This window comes from Crocuta crocuta, unplaced genomic scaffold, assembly GCF_008692635.1.
Source record: "Crocuta crocuta isolate KB4526 unplaced genomic scaffold, BGI_CrCroc_1.0 scaffold518, whole genome shotgun sequence".
In the NCBI taxonomy this organism is placed as follows: Eukaryota; Metazoa; Chordata; class Mammalia; order Carnivora; family Hyaenidae; genus Crocuta; species Crocuta crocuta.
This window is the reverse complement of record NW_027530514.1, coordinates 3,590,091-3,615,220: the sequence shown is the minus strand read 5'-3', so window position 1 is coordinate 3,615,220 and position 25,130 is coordinate 3,590,091. Positions and strand designations below refer to the sequence as shown.

At 33.7% G+C, this 25,130-nt stretch overlaps 1 protein-coding gene across 1 annotated transcript in view; it reads left to right on the top strand.

Annotated features, from left to right (window-relative positions):
• Positions 1-987: 987 nt before the first annotated feature.
• The window catches only part of ADGRB3 (adhesion G protein-coupled receptor B3), a 453,898-nt gene continuing 429,755 nt past the window's right edge, over positions 988-25,130 (top strand). Inside the window, exons 1-3 of the mRNA XM_077767234.1 lie at positions 988-1,030; positions 15,538-15,648; positions 21,625-21,786. Of these exons, the coding sequence (XP_077623360.1) occupies positions 988-1,030; positions 15,538-15,648; positions 21,625-21,786 (316 nt within the window). The remainder of the gene's footprint in view (positions 1,031-15,537; positions 15,649-21,624; positions 21,787-25,130) is intronic.

Here is a 25,130-nt window from a genome sequence, read left to right as displayed (position 1 = left end):
GTTAGTCTGATTCTATATTCTACCATGGTTAACACCATAAAGCTACATATTCCAACTTAGGGAAGTAAACCATGCAAAGTGCAAGGAGATAAAATTAATTTTAAAGTTGAAAAAGATTGTAGTGGTCCTATTAACTATATGGCTTTACATGTGAGAAAATGGCTTGAGCAATAATTAGGTATGATTTTTTGAGTCTCAGACCCAACACATCTTAGCTGTAAAATGATGGACAAATGCCATAACCTTGTGAAACCTCATACTTTTCATATGTAAAATGGGTCTAACAATAGAACTTAACTCATAAGAAAGATAGCACTTAATTATAGTGTCTAACTCATTGGAAAGAATTTTAGCAAAATGACAATGAGCTGATATGTGAGTGGATCCCAGATCTGCTAAAAACTCATGGAAAGTGTGGATTAAATGTCAAGACAGAAAAATAAGTCAAACTAAAAAGAGAGAGAAATGTATGGGTGTCCATAAAAGACACTTGCAACAATAAAAGATAAAAGACAAAATACTAAGGGTGAGCTGGGGGCTTTTAACTATTTTGCACAGTTATGAGTTCTGGCTGAGAATTTGGATTTCAGTGATACCTCATAGAGAAGAGAGTGTCCTTGGCCTGTGTAAGTTTGGGGAGCTAAATCAATCCACTACACAAAGCCTGTATCCTCAAAGACTACTATTTGTTTCAAAAGAGTTCTAGGGAAATTTCTCTCAATGGCTCTGGGAAGCAGTGGAAAGGAAGCTTACCTTCATTTCAGGAGTCATAGTTGGGGAAATAAAAATGGATTCCCCCCCTACAAAAAAGAGAAATAAATACTAGCACATACCATCTGTGGGACAAGATAGACAAGATTGCTGTTCTTATGAAGGTCACATTTTAGTGGGTTTAAGGATACTGTTATTAAACATAACAAGAAAAAAAACTGATATTGATACATCCTGTGCAGAGAATTAAAATCAGGTCTTAGAAAATAACCGTATATGTACTTTGTATTTGGTGGTCAATTAGAGCCTCCTGAAGAAAGTAAAATTTTAGCTTAGATAAAGATGACAAGAATAAGTCAGCCATGCAAATATCAGAAGAGTTTCCCAGTTAAATCAACGCAAAGGAGAAATAAGCCATGTGAGTCTAAGAAACTAAAAGAAGGCCATTGTGGCTGGAACATAGTGAGTAATGAGAAGAAGGATTTGAGATGATGCTGGAGATGTAGGCTGGGACCAAATGTATAGGACTTTTCATAAGAGCAAGGATAAGGAATATGAATTTCATTCTAAGAATTGGGAAGACATAAAAGGACTTTAAGAAGAGAATTTACATTATGTGTTTTACCTTTTAAAGGATCGATCTGCTGTGTGGAAAATGGATTGTAAGCAGGTGGAAAGATGAAAGGGGTGGAGGGGTAGACACTTAGGAGACTATTGCAATGGTTCAAGTGCTAGAGATAGTGGGGTTTGGAGGAGAGTGGGTAGAGAGGAAAGACATTGACATATTTGGAACATGCTGTGACGGAGATATGACAGGAGTTGAAAACTGAGAGAATATGGGATTCAGGGAAAGAGAAGTATCATAGACTCTAGGAATCAGTGATAGATCCATGTAGGAATTATCTCTACAATATCATTAGTCACACAGCCACTGCTTAAGCATTTCCTGTGGTCTGAAGCCTGGCACTTCATATGGCCACCCATTCTTTTTATGCCTCTCAAATTGCTAGAAAATCCTTCCTATGAATTTGAGTTCTTAATAAACAACAGAGTTATTGGGGCGCCTAGGTGGCTTAGTCGGTTAAGCGTCCGACTTTCGCTTGGGTCATGATCTCGCGGTTCGTGGGTTCGAGCCCCGCGTCGGGCTCTGTGCTGACTGCCAGCTCAGAGCCTGGAGCCTATTTCAGAGCCTGTGTCTCCCTCTCTCTCTGACCCTCCCCTGCTCACTCTCTCTCTCTCTCTCTCTCTCCTAGAAATAAATAAAAATAAAAAATTAAAAAAAAAACTAAAAAAAAAAAATAACAGAGTTACTTTATTTATAATACTTCTACCATGTGACAAGTTTCCAAATAAGCAAAGAAAAGGACCATTTCTTTTTTTTATCCAAGCTAAATATTCTCAGGCTATTTTTATTTAATAAGAATCTATTTGTATGGCACTTATAACACTTATAAGTCTATACTGAAGTTTAAGCTTTCTGTAGGGTTCTTACTAGATTCAATTCTCTGAAGTGCGTTATCAATGGGCCCTCAAAAATTTATTTCTGAAATAAGCCTGACACTAAACTATAATTTTTGAGAACATTCATCTTCTGAGAACTCTTCTTTCCACATATTTCACTTTATAATTATTCCTTTTTTAATGTTTTATTATAATTTTTAATGTTTATTTATTTTTGAGAGAGAGAGAGAGAGAGAGCAGGAGCAGGGGAGGGGCAGAGAGAGAGAGAGGGAGACACAGAATCTGAAGCAGGCTCCAGGCTCTGAGTGTCAGCATAGCGCCACGGGAGGGAATGGAGGAGGGCGGGGAAGGGGGGTTGAATTCATGAATGGAACCATGAGATCATGACCTGAGCTGAAGTCCGACACTTAACTGAGTGAGTCACCCAGGCTTCCCAGTGTTCCTCTCTTTAAAATAATGACAACCACAGCTAAGTGCTAAGTAGTCCAAAAGTTCTGAATTCAATACTTTAAAAAATGCAACCAAAGCTTAAATTGAGATTTGTCACAACCATTTTACTATGTTGACTCATCAAACTTCATAGTCATAAAAAAACCCAGTATACCCTTTTAAAAAAAACTTGTTAAGGGGCATCTGGGTGGCTCAGTTGGTTAAGCGTCCAACTTCGGCTCAGGTCATGATCTCACAGTTCCTGGGTTTGAGCCCCACGTAGGGCTCTGTGCTGACAGCTAGCTCAGAGCCTGGAGCCTGCTTCAGATTCTGTGTCTCCCTCTCTCTCTGGCTCTCCCCGCTCATGCTGTCTCTCTCTGCCTCTCAGAAATAAATAAAACATTAAAAAAAAAACCCAAAACAAAATGTGTTAAGTCAGGTGTATCCCAGGTGGGAACAAACACTCTGATACAAACCTCAGACAAAGGAATAATATAATAATATGTGGACTATATAGATTTAAAGAAAGATTATAATTAACTGGAAAACAGGAGTTAAAATATTTTAAAAATAAATTAAAACACAAGAGACATTGTTTCCCTACGGAGAACCAAAATCTTAATTGTTTCTTGCACTTAAGTCTTGGTGGGAAGGTTCACAAAACTTGGGTAATCAGGGCTAGTGTTACCTACAGACCTTGTGGTGAGAGAGGAGGAAAACCCCTACGCTGAAATAGGGACGGATTTAGCATGTAAGAGATGCCATCCTTAACCTCCTTTGCCTATTCTTGGCCACTTGGCCAGCAGCTGCATAGAGTACACAACTCTAGACCCCTTGTAAATTATGTTAAGATTAACATATGGTGCAGAAAGTACAAACTCAGCAGAAGGACCATGTTTAATGGACATCACTGACACAAGCTGCCCAGAGACCAGTTTAAGAATGTCAACTTATAATCCTGGAGTTGTCTATCTACAACATGCTCTCAAGCTCTCCAGCCTTCTGAGGACTCTTTTTATTATAATTTTTAAACAAGCCCTAGGTTAGTTCTGCCACATAATTTAGAGCTAGAAATTTAAGATCTCTCTAATTTTCTTGAAGATTCTTTGAAGGATGGGCTACATGTATTTCTGATATATTTTCCTATCCACTCATACATGTATTTTAGCTATATTATACACCATTGCTTTGCAATTTGCTTCTGGGTAGATTATTTCTATTCTGTCCCTTGCAAATCTCAAAATGAAATTAATCTTCTTTTTTCTTTCATCATCTTCTTTTAAATATCTCTAGGTTAAGTAAGCTTTTAATAAAAGCTGGCTCGAGTGGAGAGGGATTGTATTTCATCCCAGCTTAGTACATACATTAAACCTTAATATCACTGCTATTAAAATTGCTGCTGATAGTCCTTTCTCAAGAAATTTCTGATTTCTCCTCTGGTCTCATCCACTTTTATGGGTAGTTCTCTTTATTTTTCTCCCAAGATTTGTTAATTTCACCACCCCTCCTTTTCTTATGGTCCCCAGTAAGCCTCACCTTTTGTCCCTGGCAGCTTCAGTAAATTTCAAATTATTATTTTGTTATTATGTTATTCACCTTTCCAGATCAGGCCCTAGGGCCCATTTTTACATAACCAAACTGGCCCATCAAGATATTTTGATAAACCTAAGACAGTTTTCTGCAGTATTTCTAGTCAGCTTTTAGTTTTATTTTGCTATTTATTTATTCATGAACTATTTATTTTGAGCACTGTATTGTTTATTAAAGATAAATGTGAAATGCATAGCTAGGAACAGCTCTCATAAGGGAAATGATTAGCTTGTTTTCATGAATGCTAAGTTTGCCAGCAAAATATCTACGTGATACAGTAGTGCAGGTGGCCGGGAAGATGTAGATCAGACCATGGGAGTGAGAGACAGATAGTTGTTTGCCTAAAAGTGATAGCTTTGCCTAGGAAAGGTTGGAACTTTTAAGGGAAAGAATGTTGAGAAAAGAGCTGTGGGAAAATTCACATTAGGGAATGAAGCATCACTAAGGCAACGAAGGAGGCAGAAAAGCAGTCAGGAGGAGGAAGAAGTTCAAACTGTCAGCTTTGAAAGCCAAGGGAGGTGAGCATTTTAAGAAAAGTTGTGGGATAGGAGAGGGTGGGAGGGTGTCAAATGTTGAAGGAATCAAGATGAATGTGACAGTTTTTAAGAGGCAGCTGACTTTCAAGAGAGCAGTTTCATTCAGGGGAAGGAGGTTTAAGTCAGATTGCCTGACATAGTGGGGTGAGTGGGAAGTGAGGAATTAGAGGGGACTCTTTGGAAAGGTTTCCATAAGTAGGAAAAGAAGTGTTCAGAGAACGAAGTGTTCAGAGAATGAAATATGTTGTGCACTTACTCTTTAAAATCGGGGGTTCATTTTTCCCAGAGAAAGTTCTCAGTGAATATGTAGGGGATTGAGATGGAAGCATAGTGTATCTTGCGTAATTCCCAAACTCCAAAACAAACATGAAAAAAAAAAAACCCAGAGGGAACGTTGGCTCAGGAGAAAACACATTCATTCAGAGCACTTAGGCTAAAGTGCCAGTCCTTGTATTGAAAGCGAACATGGAATACCAAGAAAACTGAATGGAAAAGACACATACTGGTAAAATTTCAGAACTTCGAGGATAAAAAGAAAAAATGCCGGAAAAGCTTCCAGAAAGAAAAGCAGGTTCTCTTGCCAAAAGACATCTCAGAGGCAATACTGGATCCTGGGATTCAGTGTGGAAGTTTAGGGAGAGAAAAACCCTCTTGACCTTAAATTTCTAGGCCTAGCAAAACCAAAATTCAAGTGTGAGGGCAAGATAAATAAATTTTAGATACTTCTCTGTTACAGGATATACTGGAACAAAATTAAAAACCAAATTCATATATTGAAGCCCTAACCCCTAATGTAATGGGATTTGGAGATTGGGCCTTTGGGAGATAAGGTCTGAGATGAGGCCTTGGGTGGGTGGGGGCTTCATGAGGGCATTATTGCCCTTGTTAGAGAGACATCAGAGAGCTTATATTTTCCCCCACCATGTGAGGACACAGCAAGAAGGTGCCCATCTGCAAGCCAGGAAAGGAGCCCTGAGAGACTACCCATGCTGGCACATTGACCTTGGAGATTAACTTCCAGAACTGTGAAAAATAAATTTCTCTGTTTACAAACAAAACAAAACAAAAAGATGATAGTTAAAAAAAAAAACAAGTCAAAGAAAATCTACAAACAAAACTAATGGTACAGTCTAAATTATTGAAACACAGTGTGTAAATATAGAAGTTGGGAAATAAATGACATATGAGTGTCAAGGTAGAGGACAAAGGACAACACACTCAAATTCTTGTCTTTGGGAAAGAATACAGATACTGATTCACTAAAGATATTGATAGATTTGGAAATATTTTTATGTACCAGTGACAAAATTAGTATAGAATACTTAAGTAATTGAAGTAATGTATCTAGAAGGGAAAATATTTTGGATCCTATCTATCCAAACATATTAGGAAAGAGATAAATGAAGAAAATATAAGATACTTGCTTAAGGGAAACCCTAACATAGATGGAATAAATAATTTTAACATTTTAATAAATATAACAATAAATGTCAGTGAGTTTAATTCTATATTAAAAGGAAGAGGCTCAGATGGGATTTTTAAAAAATCTAACTACATATGTTATGTACAAGATACACATTTAGAATCTATCTAAAATGTAGTAAGTGTCCGTTTAACGTTTGTTGAATGACCTGAATTCATTTATTCCCAAATACCTTTGGGAGCTATATAATCTTCTAAAAAAATCCCTTTCCAATATAGATGCTAGCTATGGCATAGATGTATGTATTTAAAAAAAATATTGGGCAATCTGGGACCTCACATACAAAGTAACCTCAGTTTAGTGCTCAGATGTGGATTAAGTTAACTGTTCAACATTGTTTGACTTCAGAAAATATTTAGAAGCCAACTACCACTCTATTTTACATAGACTCCAGTGCATGTGTGTCTATGTACAGACCTAGCAGTCAAGCTTCGGTCAGGTCCTCTAGGCCTCTTCATCTGCTGAGAGATAATCCATATGATCATGGTCCATCTTCTGACCTGAGAAAAAAAATGTAATTTTAGAGCTTAAAAATACCTTAGAAATCATGTTCCCAGAATCCCCTTTTGCAAGAAAAACAAAGAGGCCAAGAGAACATAAGGCTTGATGCTCTGAAATAGATGTACCTGTTGGTTGCCCATTTATTGCCTACCCTCTATATTCAGCTTTAGCCTACATTTGAGTTAACATGGTCTTAATTGTTTTAGGTATATGAAGCACTGCTTTGAAAAGGCTAACACTAGTTTTCTCTGTAGAATGCCATTTGGGCTTCAGGACTAATGATAACTTATGGAAACAAGTTTGAGTGTATGTTCATTGATTTTAATGATAATCAATATCCTAGGAAAACATTAAAAGTATTTTCTGTGTATCTTTATTTGTGCCTGAGAAAAAAGCTAAAATATTAAGGGAAGAGTTAGTATGGAAGAATAGTTATTTTTAGAAACTATTGTAAACACTATATGCATGTCTTAGTAGAATCATTTCATTATGAAAGTCAGTTTTGATATTTCTTTAGGAAGGTATGTATACAATACTGCTTTAAACTAAAAAGTTCTAGAATAACTGTAGATGTATATCAGTAGGTAAATGGTAAAAACATGACCAGAAGCATTTATTTTGATATTTATAGATTCTCTAAAAAATTCTGTATGAACATAATGGTAAGTAAAACAGTATAAAATACAAAAGTACTTCTCTCTTACCCCACGTAAATCTTTAGTAAACCCTGAGACCATGCAACTCAGTTGAATATAAATGTGATAAGGATTTGTCAGAATTATCCAGATGCCAGTGCCTTATGAAAAAAGCAGGTATTTCATGGATTTACCCATTGTTCGTGTATTGAAATGTTTTGGCCAATCAACCACTTATTTATCCTTTTACTTTCCATTTGGGTATAGAATGTATTATTATTTTTATGGACTATCACATTAACTTATTTCTTTCAATAAATATGCATACAGTGATAGTGCTTTAAGTTAATTTTTTTCTGTACTATACCGTGATAGTAAATGAGAATGAGCTTAGCCAAACTGAAAACGTACCATGTGAATATGAGATTTAATTTAAAAACTATAGAGGAATCATTTAAAAAAAATCTAAATAAATACATGATATAACATATGTAATATAATAGATACAAAGATAACATCTATCAAAAAATATCATGTTAAAAAGTATCACTTTTTTAAAAGGATAGACTTACTTATAAAACACTTTTCCTGTTAACTTTTGGGACACTGAAAATTGCTCTAGTTGCGAATAATTTGAACTCAGTGGTCCAGAGATGTACTCAGCATGCAGTAAGGTGGGACTGGTCAGTGCTCTGTATGTAGTTCTGATTCGTTATCTATTGGGAGTATCCCCATCCACCTTCTCACCGAAGCTTGGAGATGTCAGCGAGCTATCCGTCACTCATCCCTACCAGCCCAATCACAAATAGTCTTATAGTGGCAATCATAATAGCTTTCTTCCAAAATGCCCTGTTTTGCTTCCCCATAGTCTGCTTTCCATTCTTCAATTAATCTCTCTAAGATTCAAATCAAACCATGATTCCTTGATCATTGTTTTTTAATCCCCTTCAAAGGTTTCACATTTAATCAGAGATACATTCCAGGGTTCTTAGTTAGACATAAGAGAGGTTTCTGATTCCCTCCCCATAAGTCCTTTCAGGAATATCTCTCACCCTTCTTCTTCATACTTTATCTTCTGTTAATAATGACAACGTGTGGTACTAAACCTTGAATATCCCACTGCCTCAGTTCCATATCCCCTACTATACATTCTTAAGTTCTTAGATCACTATTGGAGCCTATCATTTTCCCTTCAAAAGAATCTGGCTTCCCATCACGAGGTGACTCATTCATTTTTGTCCCTGGAGGGGACAAAAAAGTGACAGAAAAGTGTTCTGTCATTCCCAAAGCAGCACCCCCTTCCTTACAGGGGATCACTCTGCAAGTCAGAAAGTTTGGCAGGAAAGCAACCAAGCCCTCTTCTTTTTAGGAAAATATAGAATATCCAGGGACAATTTAGTTTACTTTCTTTTATTTTAGATTTTCAAAGATCATAGGGGGCTGCTTTAGGAATAAAATTGTTCAGATCTTAGAGTGTAAGAGTTTTAGTCATCTGAAAAAAACACTCTAGCCAGAAATGCTAGAGTTTATGGTAAAGCATCTTTCTTTGCCCTGATGTGCTAGTGTGCTAAATTAAATTCTGACACAGGTCAACAAGACATCCAGCTACTAGTTTACTCTTAGAAGCTGAATTGCATTTATCCTTTATGTGCTTCTGCATTTATGTTCCTCATTACCAAGAAATAAAACATTTTTCAAGCAAACCATTACTGCTAGCTTATAAAAATTCAATAGTTATCTCAAAAAGGGATGAGGTCATAAAATGCAATTGGCTAATGTATAAGAAATATTAACAAATAATTCCTACATGGTTACACACATTGATGATTTCTAACATGGAATGGTGTATCCAATTTACTAACCTTTTGCAGAAGGATGACAGAATAAGGATAAAAATGATGATTTAAGGGCTTGCACCCTAGATTTTCTGGAATTATGCTAAATATGATGTTTTATTATGTAATTTTCAGATACATATTTGAGGAGATCTTAAAAAACGCATCATTAAATGTAATTATTTCAAAATATCTACTTCAAATAAAAATAAATTAAAATGTAACATCATTGTTAAGGAATATATGCAGGAAATATACTTGATAATTGCTTCTACAAAAGATTTTATGTTTCATAATTTAATAACTTAATTGAAAACGGAAAACTCCTGAACATTTACATTTTTTCTATAAACATACTATCAATCTGCCTTTTGACCAATTTTCTGTTTTGTCGATTTTTAGAAGTGGCATAAAAGTACCCCTCTCCTTAACAGAGTCATAGCCAATTATATAATAAAATAATTTTTGTGGGGGTATTTTGAAAAGCAAGCTCTACTTTGTTACTTATAAGAAATAGTGTCTTGGTCCCTATAACCAGATATCTAACTATGGCAATGGAACGAAGAAATAATTTAAAGGGAGGAATTTCAGTTATCCTCTTAAATTTTAATGAAGTATTTCTCTGAAATCTATATATCTTAATGTGTCTTTATTTTATTTTAAATATGTTAATATTAATTTTTCATTTTCTCAAAAATTATTTAAGTATTTCTTGATATTTCTTAGTTTTTTATCTAATCTCATTCTTAAATTCTTTGGAAGTTGTCTTCTATCCACATATGCTATTCTTTGTTTGATTCTAGGGGAAAATGAATCTAGCAAATTTATAACCAATAGTATTTTTAACCAGTGACCTTCAGAGTTTCAACTAATGATGTCTAATTTTAAATTTCCTTGTTTCTAACAGTTCATGCCAGTTCTAGAAACGTCTTTTATATACACACTGTAGGCTTTTCCCCAACATGTCTGTCTTTTCATAAAGCACCTGACTATATAGACACTCAAATTGTTGTTGAGTGAGAGAATACAATTTTAAGTCTGATTAAAAGTAAAAAAAATTTTAAAAACCTCAGAAAACAGAATGATATCATAATGACTGATAATCTGGGCTGCTCTTCACTATCTAAATACCCCCCAGCTATAATATGCATAAAGAATGTGCATGCAAAATAGTTGCGCCGACTCTATTTCCAGTAAATATGGAAATGCATGAACACATTTAATAACTTCTGTTTATGAAAAAATATGAACTAAGAATGCATTGAATAGAATTATGTTATTTCAAAAAATGTATGGTCGCTTCTTAACAGAATTTGTCTTCACCATCGTAATCCAGTCAGATGATAGAATCTTTATTCTGACAACAAGTTATACATTTAATATCCTTACTATTTATGATGACAAATGAAATGTCACTTCAGATGTCCAGTTGCAAGGCTTAAAAGATGTATTTTCTCTTTTGAGACATGTTAGCAAGTCATTCTAGTGAAGAGTGATATATTATTTAGGAACTTAATCCAATAAGTGCGTTTTGAGTGGAGCTTAGTATTTTGATTAAAATAAATAATTTTACATATTTGAACAGTTCAGGTCATGTATAGTGGATTTCCTTGGGCTATGAGCCGCATAATATTAGAGACTACTTTTCATTTGCCTTTGTAACTTTAGTGCCTAACACATAAGTAATTAAAAAAATGGTTATTAACAAAAATTAATGATTGTTTTTAAGTCATTAAGTTTGGTTTTAGGTTAATGAGATTTAAGTTTTTTTTTAAAAAGTAGCATTGCAGTTATTTAAATAATAACCTGAATATACTTATGGATAATATACCTTGTTGACAAAAGAAACATTTAACATCATGATCATACATAACTAATTTTCAAGTACTTCATGAAGAATTTTACTTTTTTCCCATTAAACTCTTCACCAAGCAAGTAAAATAAAGGATTCCAGACATATAGAAACTTGCATTTTAGAGAAACAACTCCTGATATGAAATGGATTTATAAGATAAATGAACCCCAGCTAAGTGTAAAGCAGGAAGTGATTTTCAAACTCATAAGCCATTTTTCCTTCTCACAGGTTTATAATTTAGTAGAACGAATAAAACACTTAATATGAACGTCCATTGTCAATACAAAATAAAATAGAAGTTTAAAAGACAGAGGCCAATTATGATTAGTTGATTAAGAAGTATGAAGTTGATTAATCAAGTATGAAGGTAGTGCCTTTGGAGTTGAACTTGGGGAGGGGCTTTACTGCAGGCTTGGATAGAAGAACAGATTATTTCACATGGAGGAAGATTATAGAAATGATGCAGTGGTTTGATGATTTCCATGACAAAAAATAGTGCAATTTGATCATAGAATGTAAGTAAGACATAACTTTGAGAGTTTGTTGAGAAGCAGTGATGTTCCTGGCTCAGGTGGTTTCTGTAGAAATTCTAAGAAAAGTTAGCTAACAAGTGAAGTGAGTATTTATATTGCATGGTAGATTTCAGTGATAACTTATCAACCAATCTGATTCTCTGCTTGCCTGCACATTGACAAATAAACACATGATAAAATAGCAAATGGATGTGTGTATGTTTTCACTTTTTGATGACTTCAACTTCACATTATTATAATCCTTGATTTCCAGAAAAAAAACTTCACAACTGACAATTGACTATCAAGAGTTAGTTTCCAAGTCTATTTGTTTTCTCATGATCTACTTATGTATTTTTGGATGGAGAAAGAAAAAACATAAAACTATTATTAAAACAATGAATTTTCCAAACTGTTCTTTCATGTAGCTTTACGTATATATTACTTCCAGACACTTCTGCTTTTTATCAAGAAGAATATTAAAAGATTATATGAGAAAATGTGGATAAATATGAAAATCATCTATAGTCATTTGAGTTTTATACATGCATACAGTTATTTACCCACCACTTCATTGATACCATCAATATAAAGATATAGGAAATAACCCTGTATTTTCATAAGCCATGTACCATATGTACATACACAATGTTATGCTATACATTACTTCATTTGATTTCATAACTTGCTTTTCATTGCTTATACAAAGCAGATCATCTTTTTTATTTGGTTATGCTATTTTTCCTGTGTAACTAATGTAGTATGTTATCTTTGCCAACTCAGAATCATATGAGTATAAATCAACAACCCATGAAGAACTTTATTATTCAGACAGCATAATATGCTAAATGTTTACCTAAACCCACACTCACCACATAAGAAAATAATAGCAAAATTAAGAGCTTAATATTTTTCTAAGTTTGAGTGATTCAACTGGCCTTTAGTTTCACTAGAAGTGAAGAAAATAAAATCATCACAAAAGAGGCCACAAATGTTTTGAAAATATTCCATTGTGAGACATGGATGGACCCATAACATTTGTTGTTAAATCTTACTATTGACAACAACCCTAAAACAAAGATTTCTTTGGCACATAAACATTGGCAAAAGAAATTCACTTGGTTAGAAAATAATTTACGTTATTCATTTACAAATTCAGATTCTTTTAGGTCTGAAACAAGAGGTCTATAATATTAAAAAAATACTACCATAGTGTTGTTTTTCCACCTGAGTAAAAGAAATAAATTGTTAGTATGTCTTTTATCTTACAGGGAATTTAGTTATATCAAGCCCTCATATTAGTTCTCACTTTTTAAAGGTAATTTTTCAGATAAATTATATTGACAGAAATAATCAAAAATTTCATTAGAAACTTTTGATTACACAAAAATATATAGTCACGTTCATAGATGATTGAAGGTTTTCAAATACTGCGATCTGTTATTAAGTATTAACTCTAATGCTCATATAACATTGATTATTGATGATGAGTAGAATTGACCAAAGTGACGACAGTGAAGAATATTGAAATTTAATTTGTGTTATACCCGTGTTTGAGAGATTTAACTCACATTCCAGCTAATAATAGGAGATCACATAAATGCTAATACCTCTCTTTAAAGATAAGTACTTTACTTGTGTTCAAACTCCAGAAAGAATTAAAAATTTAGTATGACACCTTAAAATTTATTTCAGCAGTGTCCACCAACATAAACTCAGAACCTCAAATTTCAAGGTTATAGTCCCTGTAACAAATGAACTATTTTTCCCAAAAAATAGAATGTAGGCTATTCTCATGCTGCCAGAGTTGAAAAGTTTTCTTCTAGTAGAGCACGCAATAAAATTTCTTACTAACAGCAGTTGTTTAAAAAAAAAAAGGTTTTGGGGCGCCTGGGTGGCTTAGTCGGTTAAGCGTCCGACTTTCGCTTGGGTCATGATCTCGCGGTTCGTGGGTTCGAGCCCCGCGTCGGGCTCTGTGCTGACTGCCAGCTCAGAGCCTGGAGCCTGTTTCAGTCTGTGACTCCCTCTCTCTCTGACCCCTCCCCTGCTCATGCTGTCTCTACCTCTCTCCTAGAAATAAATAAAACATTAAAAAAAAAAAAAGATTTTGTAGTTATGGAAAAATTTCTTTGGTATTCTTTGCCCAATGCCAAAACTACCTTAGTGTGACCATCAAAGCCTGCAACTTATTTATGCATACATAAACTCTGACTTCAATGTTCTAAGTGATAGACACGCACGCGCGCACACCCTCACGTGCACACGCACACACACACACACACACACAGGGTAAAACATATCGTTAACAAAAATTACTACTGAATTTCTTTTGCTGTTTCAGACTCAGAAAATTTTCAATTACATACAATACTTTAAAATTCTGGATAGTACATAAGAGTCTAGATATAAACTTTCTAAGTAGTCAGTTTCCCAAACCATTAAATGATATGCGATTAGATATGTCTTATTAGCATAATGAAGCAGCTGAGGCAGCACATACTGCATACATAAATGAATGAAACGAAAGCATGTTGGCAGTAATGGAAAATAATGATGGATTTTTACAAGATTAAGCCAACTGACATTTTATGAAAATTTCCATTTCCTGCCTTGAATTTTATCTAAACTGACAAAAACAAACACACATTTAGATTTCTCAGATTTCTCATGGGATGTACTCTTGGGTAGAATATCTGGAAAGAATTTCTGACAAATCAATCTGTCAAGTGCCATACTTTAATAATTACATGGGGATTTGTCAGGATGGACAAAAATGTGTGCTGGCCTTTTCTCCTTCATAAAATTTAAAAAGTTGATAGAATTAGTGCTTACAAAATACAGTGCTAAATTATACAAAGTAAATTGTAACATTTTACCAGAAGATTAAAGATTGATGGGAGAAGGTAAAATTAAACACTCCCAAATTTTGATATTAGTTCTGGCACTATCATTAAGACACGTTTTACTCAATCATCTTTGTCATGTATTAAAGTCCTGGTCTTCAGGGCCCAACAATTGTCTTGATGTAACAGAGACACCATGATTACCTGCCCCTCACCCCTCAGGAATCCCCTTCCCCTACACACTCCTCTAAGCCAGAATCAACAACTATTCCACAAATTAGGCATTTGTTTTATTAAGATTATTTTACAGTAACTGTACCAGAAGCATGGAACTCTTGCAGAATTCCAAGCATATGAGTTTTTCAAGAATATATTATGGAGTCTCTCTTTTGTTCAATTTATTTTTTCTTTCCCCATTGTCACTGATGGCTAGATTTTTTTTTTTTTTGAGCCTTTCCTAGGAGGTACAATATCAAAGGATTAAATCACAGAAACTTGGATTCATCTGTTTCTTTTAAACATAACTTTTAAAAGAGAACACACTGTCCTACCTGTGGTTAGAAAAGGGATGAACAACTACTTGGGGCAGGACAGGAGAGAATGAGAATTTCTTTAGCCACCACATATGTATGAGCTTTTAAGGAAACCAAGGGCAACCCCATCTTTGGAAAAACACTCCATTGAGTGAATATTTACCTTAGGAAAGCTAGGTTACGGATTATTCATTCCTCAAGAAAAGTGCTGAAAAACTTGTGGGGGTGATTACTATTCAGCAAAGCAGCAGCTGTTATACATTCAGGATTCTATCTCTGAAAAACAACAGTTAACACTGTGGTTGTATTTTTTCCGATGTATTGCTTGAAAACATTGTCAGAAAAAAGTACACTATTTGTTAATTAAGCTGACTTAAAACCTGATGTTTCACTTTATTGACTGTTATTATTGTTTCTTGAAACCTTGTTCTTGTTTATAGATTTTTTTTACTTGAGTTCAGAAATATTCCAAGTAGATCAGCCTAGCAAATTTAGAATTGTAAATTTAATCAGTAACTTCTAGGTATGTGTAGGAACATATTGCATGAGACAGTAATGTAATTGTGAGAAATGTCTACACACAAGCTTTCATATACCTTTATTCTGTCTTTAGAATTTGGAATGATGGGAGATCATACAATTAAAAGTCAGCGACCTCGATCTGTTCATGAAAAAAGGGTCCCTCAGGAACAAGCTGATGCTGCTAAATTTATGGCACAAACTGGTAATACGTTAGTTACATTTTTCTATTTATTGTTGTTAATTTAATGAAACCACTGCATGTTTTCATAATCTTTTGCTGCACATTTGTCAGTTTTTGGAGCTGATATTTTTTTGAGCCATTTTTTTTGTCACCAGTTAAAGTCCATAAATGAAGTAGCTGTGAGTTGAAAAGCACCAAAAAATATGTGTAAGATTTATTTTGCTTTTACTATGGGACATTTAGGATTTACATATTATTATTTACTTATGTTAATTAACTACTTAAATGTATCATTCAACTTTTAAAGAAAGTCAACAAAGTTATTTCATCAATAATTGATTGTTATAGGACTTTTCAGAATTAGAATTTAAATAGGACCTTAAATGATGAAATTTAGTTTAACAATAAGATGTTGGATTTTTAAAATGTCATGCATCATATAAATATTAATTGTTAAAATGTATGGAAATTAGAAACTTTTTTCAGATTTCTTTTATTTGAAAAGAGAGTTTTGTTATATAAGCTAAATAATAAAAAAATGACAATCTTTATTAGTAAGCTGTAATATACTCCAACTAATTAAGTATCAACAAAGATCACATTCTGGTTTGTAAAATTTTTAAGTCTAAACTAATTAGATTTTTTTCAAATAACTCCCTCAAAAAAAAAAGAAAAACATATATATACACATGTAAATACATTAATATGTTGGTTCATCATAATAAATGGGCTATAATTTCATCTGTTTACATTGCATGTAGTACACTCTTAGATGAAAATGTATTTAAAATGTGTTATGAACATTTTCAGCTGTCACCTTTATTTCAGGAAATGCAAACTAACAGTTTTATCTATGTCTTTATAAAGTTTTATTCACTCCAATCTGGATGATCTGTTTTACCATTAATACAGAAGTTTTGAGTACTTGATCAGCTTTTTGACATGACATTCACTGGTTTTGATGAAATTCTCTTGAAGAATGAGTATTTCCTTTAGTTTATATTTTCTTAAGATATTAATTCCGAACACTAGATTTGAATCTACAACTTAAAAAATGCAAACATTCTTAATGGATTGTGCTCTTTGGTATTGGTGGTGAGTAGTAGAGTTTAACACCTTATTACAAGTAGGTCAAAGAGTTCTTCAGAACAAGAAGAATGTTTACAATAAATTCTACCTTAAGGACATATTTTTAGCTTTTTAAATATATATGTTGAGCTAGATCCAGAAATGAAGGAAACTTGCTTATCCGGATTGCTTCTGGTGCAGCTTCTAATTTAACAAAAGGTGACATATTTTTACTATTTGCTTGTACAGGTCCGAAGGTGCATTGCCAGGGTCAGGTAAATTTTCAACTTATTAAACGTATTTTTCTCCCTTACATGGAGTGAAGCAGTCCCAGCCACTGACCAGAGATTAAGGAATATTTGACTTCAAATAGAAGCTTAGGGCATGGTTTAACTACTCAGCCTCCTGAAGGAGCCATCTCACCGGGGCATTGCTGCAAGAGTAGAGACTTTCTTCCTTTCTGCAAAAGAAGCAACAGTCATTGGCTTACTGAAATTACTTAAAAGTGGGGTCATTTGGGAGTGAAATGGAGAACCAGTGTTTTAAATTTCCAGTAATGTAGTAAAATTAGCTAATGCATACATATTCTGCAATTTGGCTAGGGCATTTTCTAGAAATTCAGTTTTTGGATTTGCCCATGACATCAACCAAGAGAATTCAGTTTTCAACCAAAACCTCTCTCACAAATTCAAATCACAAGGAACATTATGTTTTCTTAGGAAGAAATTACTAAATCCTGTTTTCATTTAACTGGTTTTTTTAAAGCATTGTTTCATACCTAAAACATATTAACACGTGATTTGGTAAAGTAGAGGAAACACTTGTCAAATAGATTTATGAGGAGCATTAAAACCACTTCCTTATATTGTTAACAATAATTCAGAAAAGGCAATGAACTCCAAAATTAAAAGTTCTGAAAATATTGACTTTCCTTGAATTGGTGCAAAATAAATCTTTATGATTTTATTTTAAACCATAAATGGTATAGGTTTAAATTTAAATTTAAATTATTACAACACTGATAAAAGACTAGAAAACTGTATTATTTTAAATAGTTTTAAAAATATGTAATTTGATATGAGACAATTAAAAAGTTATAAGAAGAGAGGAGCTGTTTATTTGCCTTAAATATTTTCTAAGCTATGCTTCCTTTAGGTGTTAAGGTAGTTAGTCTGAATACATACAACTAAGTGTCACACAGTCAAATCTTAGAAAATTGAGAAGTTTTTTGGTAAAACTTTCCTATTTGTCTCTCAAAACAGGAAATTTATGTGTGTTACATATAAATAATCATAAACAGTTACAAACATTAATGTGAGAATGAAGGAAAATGCAATAAAGGTAAAATTGAATGATGAAACACAATATAATAAGTATTTTATATTAGTCATGAGGGAAAACAAAACAAATCCTCTAAGTCTTTAGAGTTAAGAATTATATCTCAAAATGAATAACCTGGCCTCTTCAACCAATATGATCAGTAAACCCTGTTTCTGAAAAGCTAGCTTTCTATAAAGTAATAACATGAATGGAAATCATTTTTAAAAGAGTAACATTTGGGAATATAGCATTACTGATCAAAATATCTGGATCATTTTGGTCAGTCCAATAACTGAGATAGGCTAGTTTAAATATAAATGAACAATGCTCAAATAGGACACAATTTATACTTATCACAATATATATTTCATTCAAGGGAAATGAAGTGATAAGATACAAATATTTAATATAGACATCTAAGTTAGATGCCAATAAGATGGCTTATGACAATTTAATTTTACTTTCTGAGACTTTTTAACATCATAGTCATCCAAGGATCTTATAAACATGTTTAGAAAAGTGGTCCTGTATTCCCAGTGGGGAAAATAACTTATATTAGTAATATATATTATAGCATGTTATCTAAAAGAGAAATATAAAATTAAAAGATGTTTCTAGTATGATTTTAACATACTAGAAAATTTTATATTAATATTTTGTTTATAATTTAAAATGTACTCATATACATTATCTCATCTAAACCTCACAAATACATTTTGAAGTAGATCTATTACTCATTTTATTCAGAGTTTCAGAGAAATAAAGTGACTGTCTCAAGGTCACAGAGCTAATATTCAGTAGTTTTCCATCAAACACAGATCTTCTGACTTTAATTACAATGCTTTTCCAGTCCCTTTTATATTTTGTGTCAGGATAAAGAGCCTTAATAGTGCCTTAGATACTGAAGCATTCTACATGGTGTTTAATGTGCCTTCTCTGCTACAAGTTAAGGAGCTAGATTAGTTTGTGCTATCTCCAAAGACACACATATTAAAAATAGTATACTTTGTATTATACTTTACTATTTTAATGTCAGTGAGTTTAAAAAATTTATATATCTTTTTTATAAAGTATATGAGCTATTTCTCACAGTGATCCAATGTGCTTAACTGGAATAGTCTTCACACCTTTTGTAATAAAGAAGTGACAGCATGGAAGTCCTAACTATTTAGTGGAAATGTCACTTGAAACTATATGATATGAGATATAATGAGGTCATTTTGGTAGGTAGGCTGGTAATTAAGTGGCAAAATTTGATTCATAATTTAAAAGCCAATATAGACTTTATTCATTTATTTATTTTGTTTTTGATCAACAAAATGAACCATCAATTTGCGTGAGTGAAGAAGGCCAGTTCTTAGCACTAATTATCAATCTCTTACATTCTGCACATCACCGCTTAGCCTGTTCAACATCATTATAGTATACATTCAGAAGGAACCTAGATTTTTAAATACTTGTACAGAAATACATTTAAAAGTAGATCTTGATACATCAGTATCAAAAACATTTGCTCAGTTTAATAAAAACATTTTTAATGCCATAATAGCAATGCAAGGGTAAGAGGAGGACTGCTTTTGTGGAAAAATCTAACTAATTTTATCCATAACCTTTTTCATTTTACTTATAAAATTCACATTGATCAAGGTTTTCTAGCTTTTAATTAATAACATATAACCCCAATATTTATACTTACTGTCATCGCAACATGAGTTGAACTATCAAAAGAAAAAGCTTTGCCTTATATTTTTCCTAAATTTACATGGAAATTTTTCTTTGCTAAATATATATGTTCATATATACATATATGTGTGGATATTTTTTAACCATTGCTATATTTTTGGGGTCTAGAATGATTTTTTATCTTCAGAGTATTCTTTATTGTAAATGAGACTATTATGAGGCATGTCTTTAAATATTATTCAAATGGTCATCCAGTAACGTTTCTAAGAAGTAGTTATATATAAATTGGTGATGGCAAAAAAGACTGAAACAGTCACGGGTAATCTATAGAGTACTTTCAGGACAAACATTGATCCAACACCAAAAATAAGTCCCATTTAATGTAATACATCGTCCCAGTTAACCACTGTCCGTGCCCTTATTATATATATCTAGTCATAAATGCATTAAAATCTATGCCTCTGGGTGCATAATGCAGATCAATATAAGAACAAATCTTCATAATGGTGCTACCCAAAGTGTGGTTGGTGGACCTGTGCTTATCTGTGAACTAGTTTTTATGGGCCTCTGTGGAAATAAAAAGTATATACCAGGATGTAAATTCAACTACATTACCAAGCACATGTTTAATTTTAGCTGACGTTTTGTTTTTGTTTGGAAAAAAAGAAATTCTCAGTGAAGAAATCAAGTTGAGTTACATTCTTGTTCAACTTCCTTCTGTCCTGGAGTATCAGTCTATGGTCCCGCTGTCTTGAGTAGCACTGCAAGTTATTTCTAATAATTTACTAACCCTTCAAAACAAGAAAGAAAAAAAGAAAGAAAAGATGGACAAATAGATTATTATATTATATTTTTTAATTCTATTCCAAAGGCAAATTCTAAACAGAATTTGTAAAGTATAAATTGCCCCTTGGTTTGTATAATCAGTGATACAAAGTATTCAGAAACACTTCCCACAACTAAATAATTAATTTAAATAGCTCCTGCTAGCAGGTAAATGCCCTAATTTACTATTTGGGAAAAAGCAACTGCAAGTTTTCAAATCAGTGTTAAGAATCTATCCTGAACACGATGCCTGAATAGAATCAAAAGCCCACTGTGATGGTCTTAGAAATTCTTGACTTTACGTCCTTTTGGGACATGACTTTAGATAATAATGGAAACTAGACATAATTTTAGTGTGATATTTATTCCAAGAAAAGTAATTAATTCAAACATTCCTTGCCTTTTTAGGGCCCTATGTTGAATAAATTAATGTTAATCCCAGAGAAATATTCCTTAATTTTGAGTAAAACCTACTCCTCTACTCTAGATCATGAGAGAAATTGTGAGCAGAAGGCTTTTTAAACAAATTATCACAAAAAATATAGCTGTCACAGGATGAAAAAAGTAAAAATAGCACTGTGAATAAATTATATATAAATGTCAGTGTTTAACACAATAAAAATTAGATATGCCCAGACTCCCAGACCTCCACCTCATCCAGCATTAGAAAGGAGACTATGCAATAAAGGATTAGGGAAGAATACATCAATATATTTCTGTGCACCAAAGCCAGAGTAAGTTTAGCAATACATTTTGCTCCCTCTCCCATCCAAAGTACAAAGCTTTAGATTGGCTTGAAGAGAATTCCTTCAACAATCATTCTTGTAAAATGCTGACTGGTCCCTTCATAGTACCCATGGCACAGTATCTTTGTGAAGAGTAGCTTTGCTAAAAAGGTTATAGCAAACTTGGACCTTGCATCAGTGTAATATGTATCTCTCTTTAAATTTATTTTGCTCTGAAATGTTTTCTTGTACCTTTTGATGTCATGTCATATTTTTACATTTAAATTATTCTTTCATGTCGTAGTATGATGGTATGATGCTTAGTAGATGACTGTTCAAAACAGTATTTCATGTTTATCTGTTGTCTTGCACACAGGTGAATCTGGTGTGGAAGAGTGGTCCCAGTGGAGCACATGCTCAGTTACTTGTGGTCAAGGGTCGCAGGTGCGAACCAGAACTTGTGTATCACCTTACGGGACACACTGCAGCGGCCCATTAAGAGAATCAAGGGTTTGCAATAACACTGCCCTCTGTCCAGGTAGTGTTAGCAGCAACTACAACTGTGGATGTTATTGAATTGTGTCATGCTACGCATTTGGAAAGATTTGTTATTTTCATATGAACTGGGTATAGACATTTTAATTAGAGTGGATAAGTTTAATTCTTTTTCAATTGTGAAATTTTGTTATATGTGTAATTATTTATGCTTTCAGAGCAGTCAAGAAATTACATAAGTGACTCTCCTACTCATAACAGCTAGAAACTTGGAATTTATCTATCTGCTTCTAAAAATGTTTTAAGGTTATAATAGCTTTCCTTATTTTGGGTGGTAAGAATGTCCAATCAAATGTTTGAAGAAAATGTGACTTACAGGCATACTGGAAATGTGATATGTACCCATTGCTAAAGGCAGTGGTTGATATAATCTTTAAAGCTGCCAGCTGCTTTCCTATCACTTATCTGACCCTATCAGAGAAAATAGTTCCCCTGACCAAAGGACTTTCTGTTCATTTATTTCACTCAGTTGGTTGTCTGATGACCGAGCCATCCACTGCATTGTAAATTTTAAAGTCATCGATGGGGGAAAAAATCTTTAATGCTAAATGACACACAACACTGTAGCTTACCCACGTAGGGTGAGATTTTCCATGTTACATCAACATTTTGTTCTCATTTGAGACCTACATGCAAATCCCATAGGCATTTTGCCTTCTCAAATTACTAACTTTCATGTAACAGTAAGTAGTAAAAGGAATTTGGGCTTTCTTTCAAGAAGTCCAAAGTACATGATATTGTGAATCTCCAAGTTTATACATTCAAGTATTTGGTGGAAGGGTGGTAAAACTATCAACCACTGCAGCTGACCCTAGACTTGCATTCAGAGCCTTTCTGTAGGCATCCAAAAGGAGGTGGGCATAAAGAAAGGGATTAGCTCTGCAGTAGCAGCTCTTCAGCTGTAAAAATTTTCAGATGAATCCCATTTCCAGAGATGGCTGATTTTGCAGTTGCTAAAGGCAAGAGTAGAGAGTGGGTGGCATGGGGGAAGGGCAGGGATAACCTTAGTTTCCCAGCTGAATAAGCAAGGACAACCCATTAAAAGACAGTCTGGAGGAGTTATTGTTTAATGGGTACAGGGTTTTGATTTGCAAAATGAGTAAGTTCTGGAGCTCTGTTTTACAACAATGGGGATATATTTAACAGTACTGAATTGTACACTTAAAAATAGTTTGGATGATAAATAATTTTCTGTTATGTATTTTTTATCACAATAAAAGGAAAGACAATCTGGAAGAAACAAAAGGGAAAGGAAGTGGTGGGCAGAATGTGGAGGAGAGGATGCACTGAGTTGGGAAATCCTTCTATAATGAAATTAGAAGATTCAAAGCAGCACATGAAGGTAGAAGTTAAAGCTAAACAGGGCAGCGAACTATCAGTAAGGGAAGACTGAATTAGCAGGAAACAGCAATAACTCCCTCTGAAAACGAGAGAAATCAATGAGAGTCAGTGGGAATTAAGCTAGATAAGAAGGAACATCAAATGAAAAGAAAATTCAGAGGGAAAAATGCTTACGGAGGTCACAGAAGGGGATGTTAATGACAAAAGATGACAAAAATGGGAGAGAGCAAACAAAGACTCTAGGTCTGTTAGTGGAGAGAAGGAAAACCTCCAAGATCTGGAGGTTTTAGGAATTATAAAATTTCTAAATTTTATACATAAAATGGCCTCATGAGTAAACGTTTGTGGATTTTTAGGTGGGTGTGGGTATAGTGCATTGTCTCACACTTAAAGCAGGCCCGGGTTCCAGGATCAAATTTCCTTTCCTGAGCAATGAGAAAATTGTCAATAGAGAATTAAGCTGTGCTTGATATGTACATTTATCTTGTCAGCATCCTTTTGAAAAGTCAACCTCCCTTCAGTATACAAGGATAGAGTCTAATGGCAAATGTATACCCAAGTGGAAGTCTGAGAGGGTGCTAAAATGTTCTCTACCATTCTCCATTCAGTGCTTATTCTCCAGCCACTCATTATGCAATTCATATGGTTGACATATGGAAACCTCAATCCTTCTGCCAGAGACCGCTGATTAATTTCTTCGCTCGGCAAGGAGAGCATCTGTAGTGGGACCAGAATGCTCTCCCTTTCACTCAATGTTTCATGGTTAGAAAACTGAATAATATTCTGATTTTAATGTTGTTCTTCAATTTCTTAAACCTCCTACCATTATTCCTACTGAAGAAATACGTACTAATTATTAGTTCCCCTCTTCACCTTCATAAACTATAGGTTTGTCTTTTTAAATTTGGTTAAATAGGACTGATGATAAGAAATAATGTACCTTTTAACCATTGTTTTAGTTTATGTGTCGACTTTAAGAGAATGGAGAGTTTTGCTGATTTCTTCTTAATTTTCTAAAACTGAAGAATAATGTAATAACTTAATTATTTTAAAAATGTAGAATAAGTATTTCACTGTACAAAATTGGGATATCTTTTGGATGGTTACTGTATTTGTTATGAAATATTTTGTGTTAAATATTTGTTCAGTCACTTGCCATGCTGGTAAATATGTACATTTTTGGACATAATATATTATAAAAACAGTAACCAAAAGTGAATTTAAAAACTTAAATAGTATCTAACCAGGGTAAATATCTTTCTAAAATAATGCTTTAAATTTCCAAAAAGAAAATTAGCTCAGAAATCAATAACCTAGTTGTTACACTGTGGATATTCAAGTGTGTTTGGCATTTAATTGATGAAAATGACACAAGGACCAAATGAATGTCAAAGCCACTTTCCATAAAATGTATTTAATGATATAATTCGAGCTCATATTTATTTGCACTACTAAAGCCTAATCAATAGAGTTATAAATTAGTTGTCTTTCACTGATACTATTCTAATTTCAAAAGGGTTTTCTTAGTTAAATTAAATAATAATGTGTTACTTCTAATATGTATCCTAAGAGGTCCAACCTTTTGCAAATTGTTGCTTTGACATTACAGCCTCTTCAAAAATTATGACTTAGAGCAGAAAATGATAGAGGTGGAAAGACAGTAAATTGAGGAAGTAGAGAGCTACATTGAATTGTGAATTCACTGTCCTGGTTTCTGACTTATAGTTTTATGATCTCTTCCAGGGTTTCTCAACCTCGGTACTGTTGACATTTTGACATGGATAGATCTTTGTTGTGGGAGGCTGGCCTGAGCATTCTTGGATGCCAGTAACATTCCTCCTTGCCCTGAGCTGTGAAAATCAAAAATGTCTCTAGACATTGCAAAATGTCCTCTGGGAGGCAAAATTGCCTCTGGTTGAGAGCCACTTGGTCTACTCTATGTGTTTTCGAATCCTTTAGAAGTTTCTTTGGGCTAAGGAATGGTTC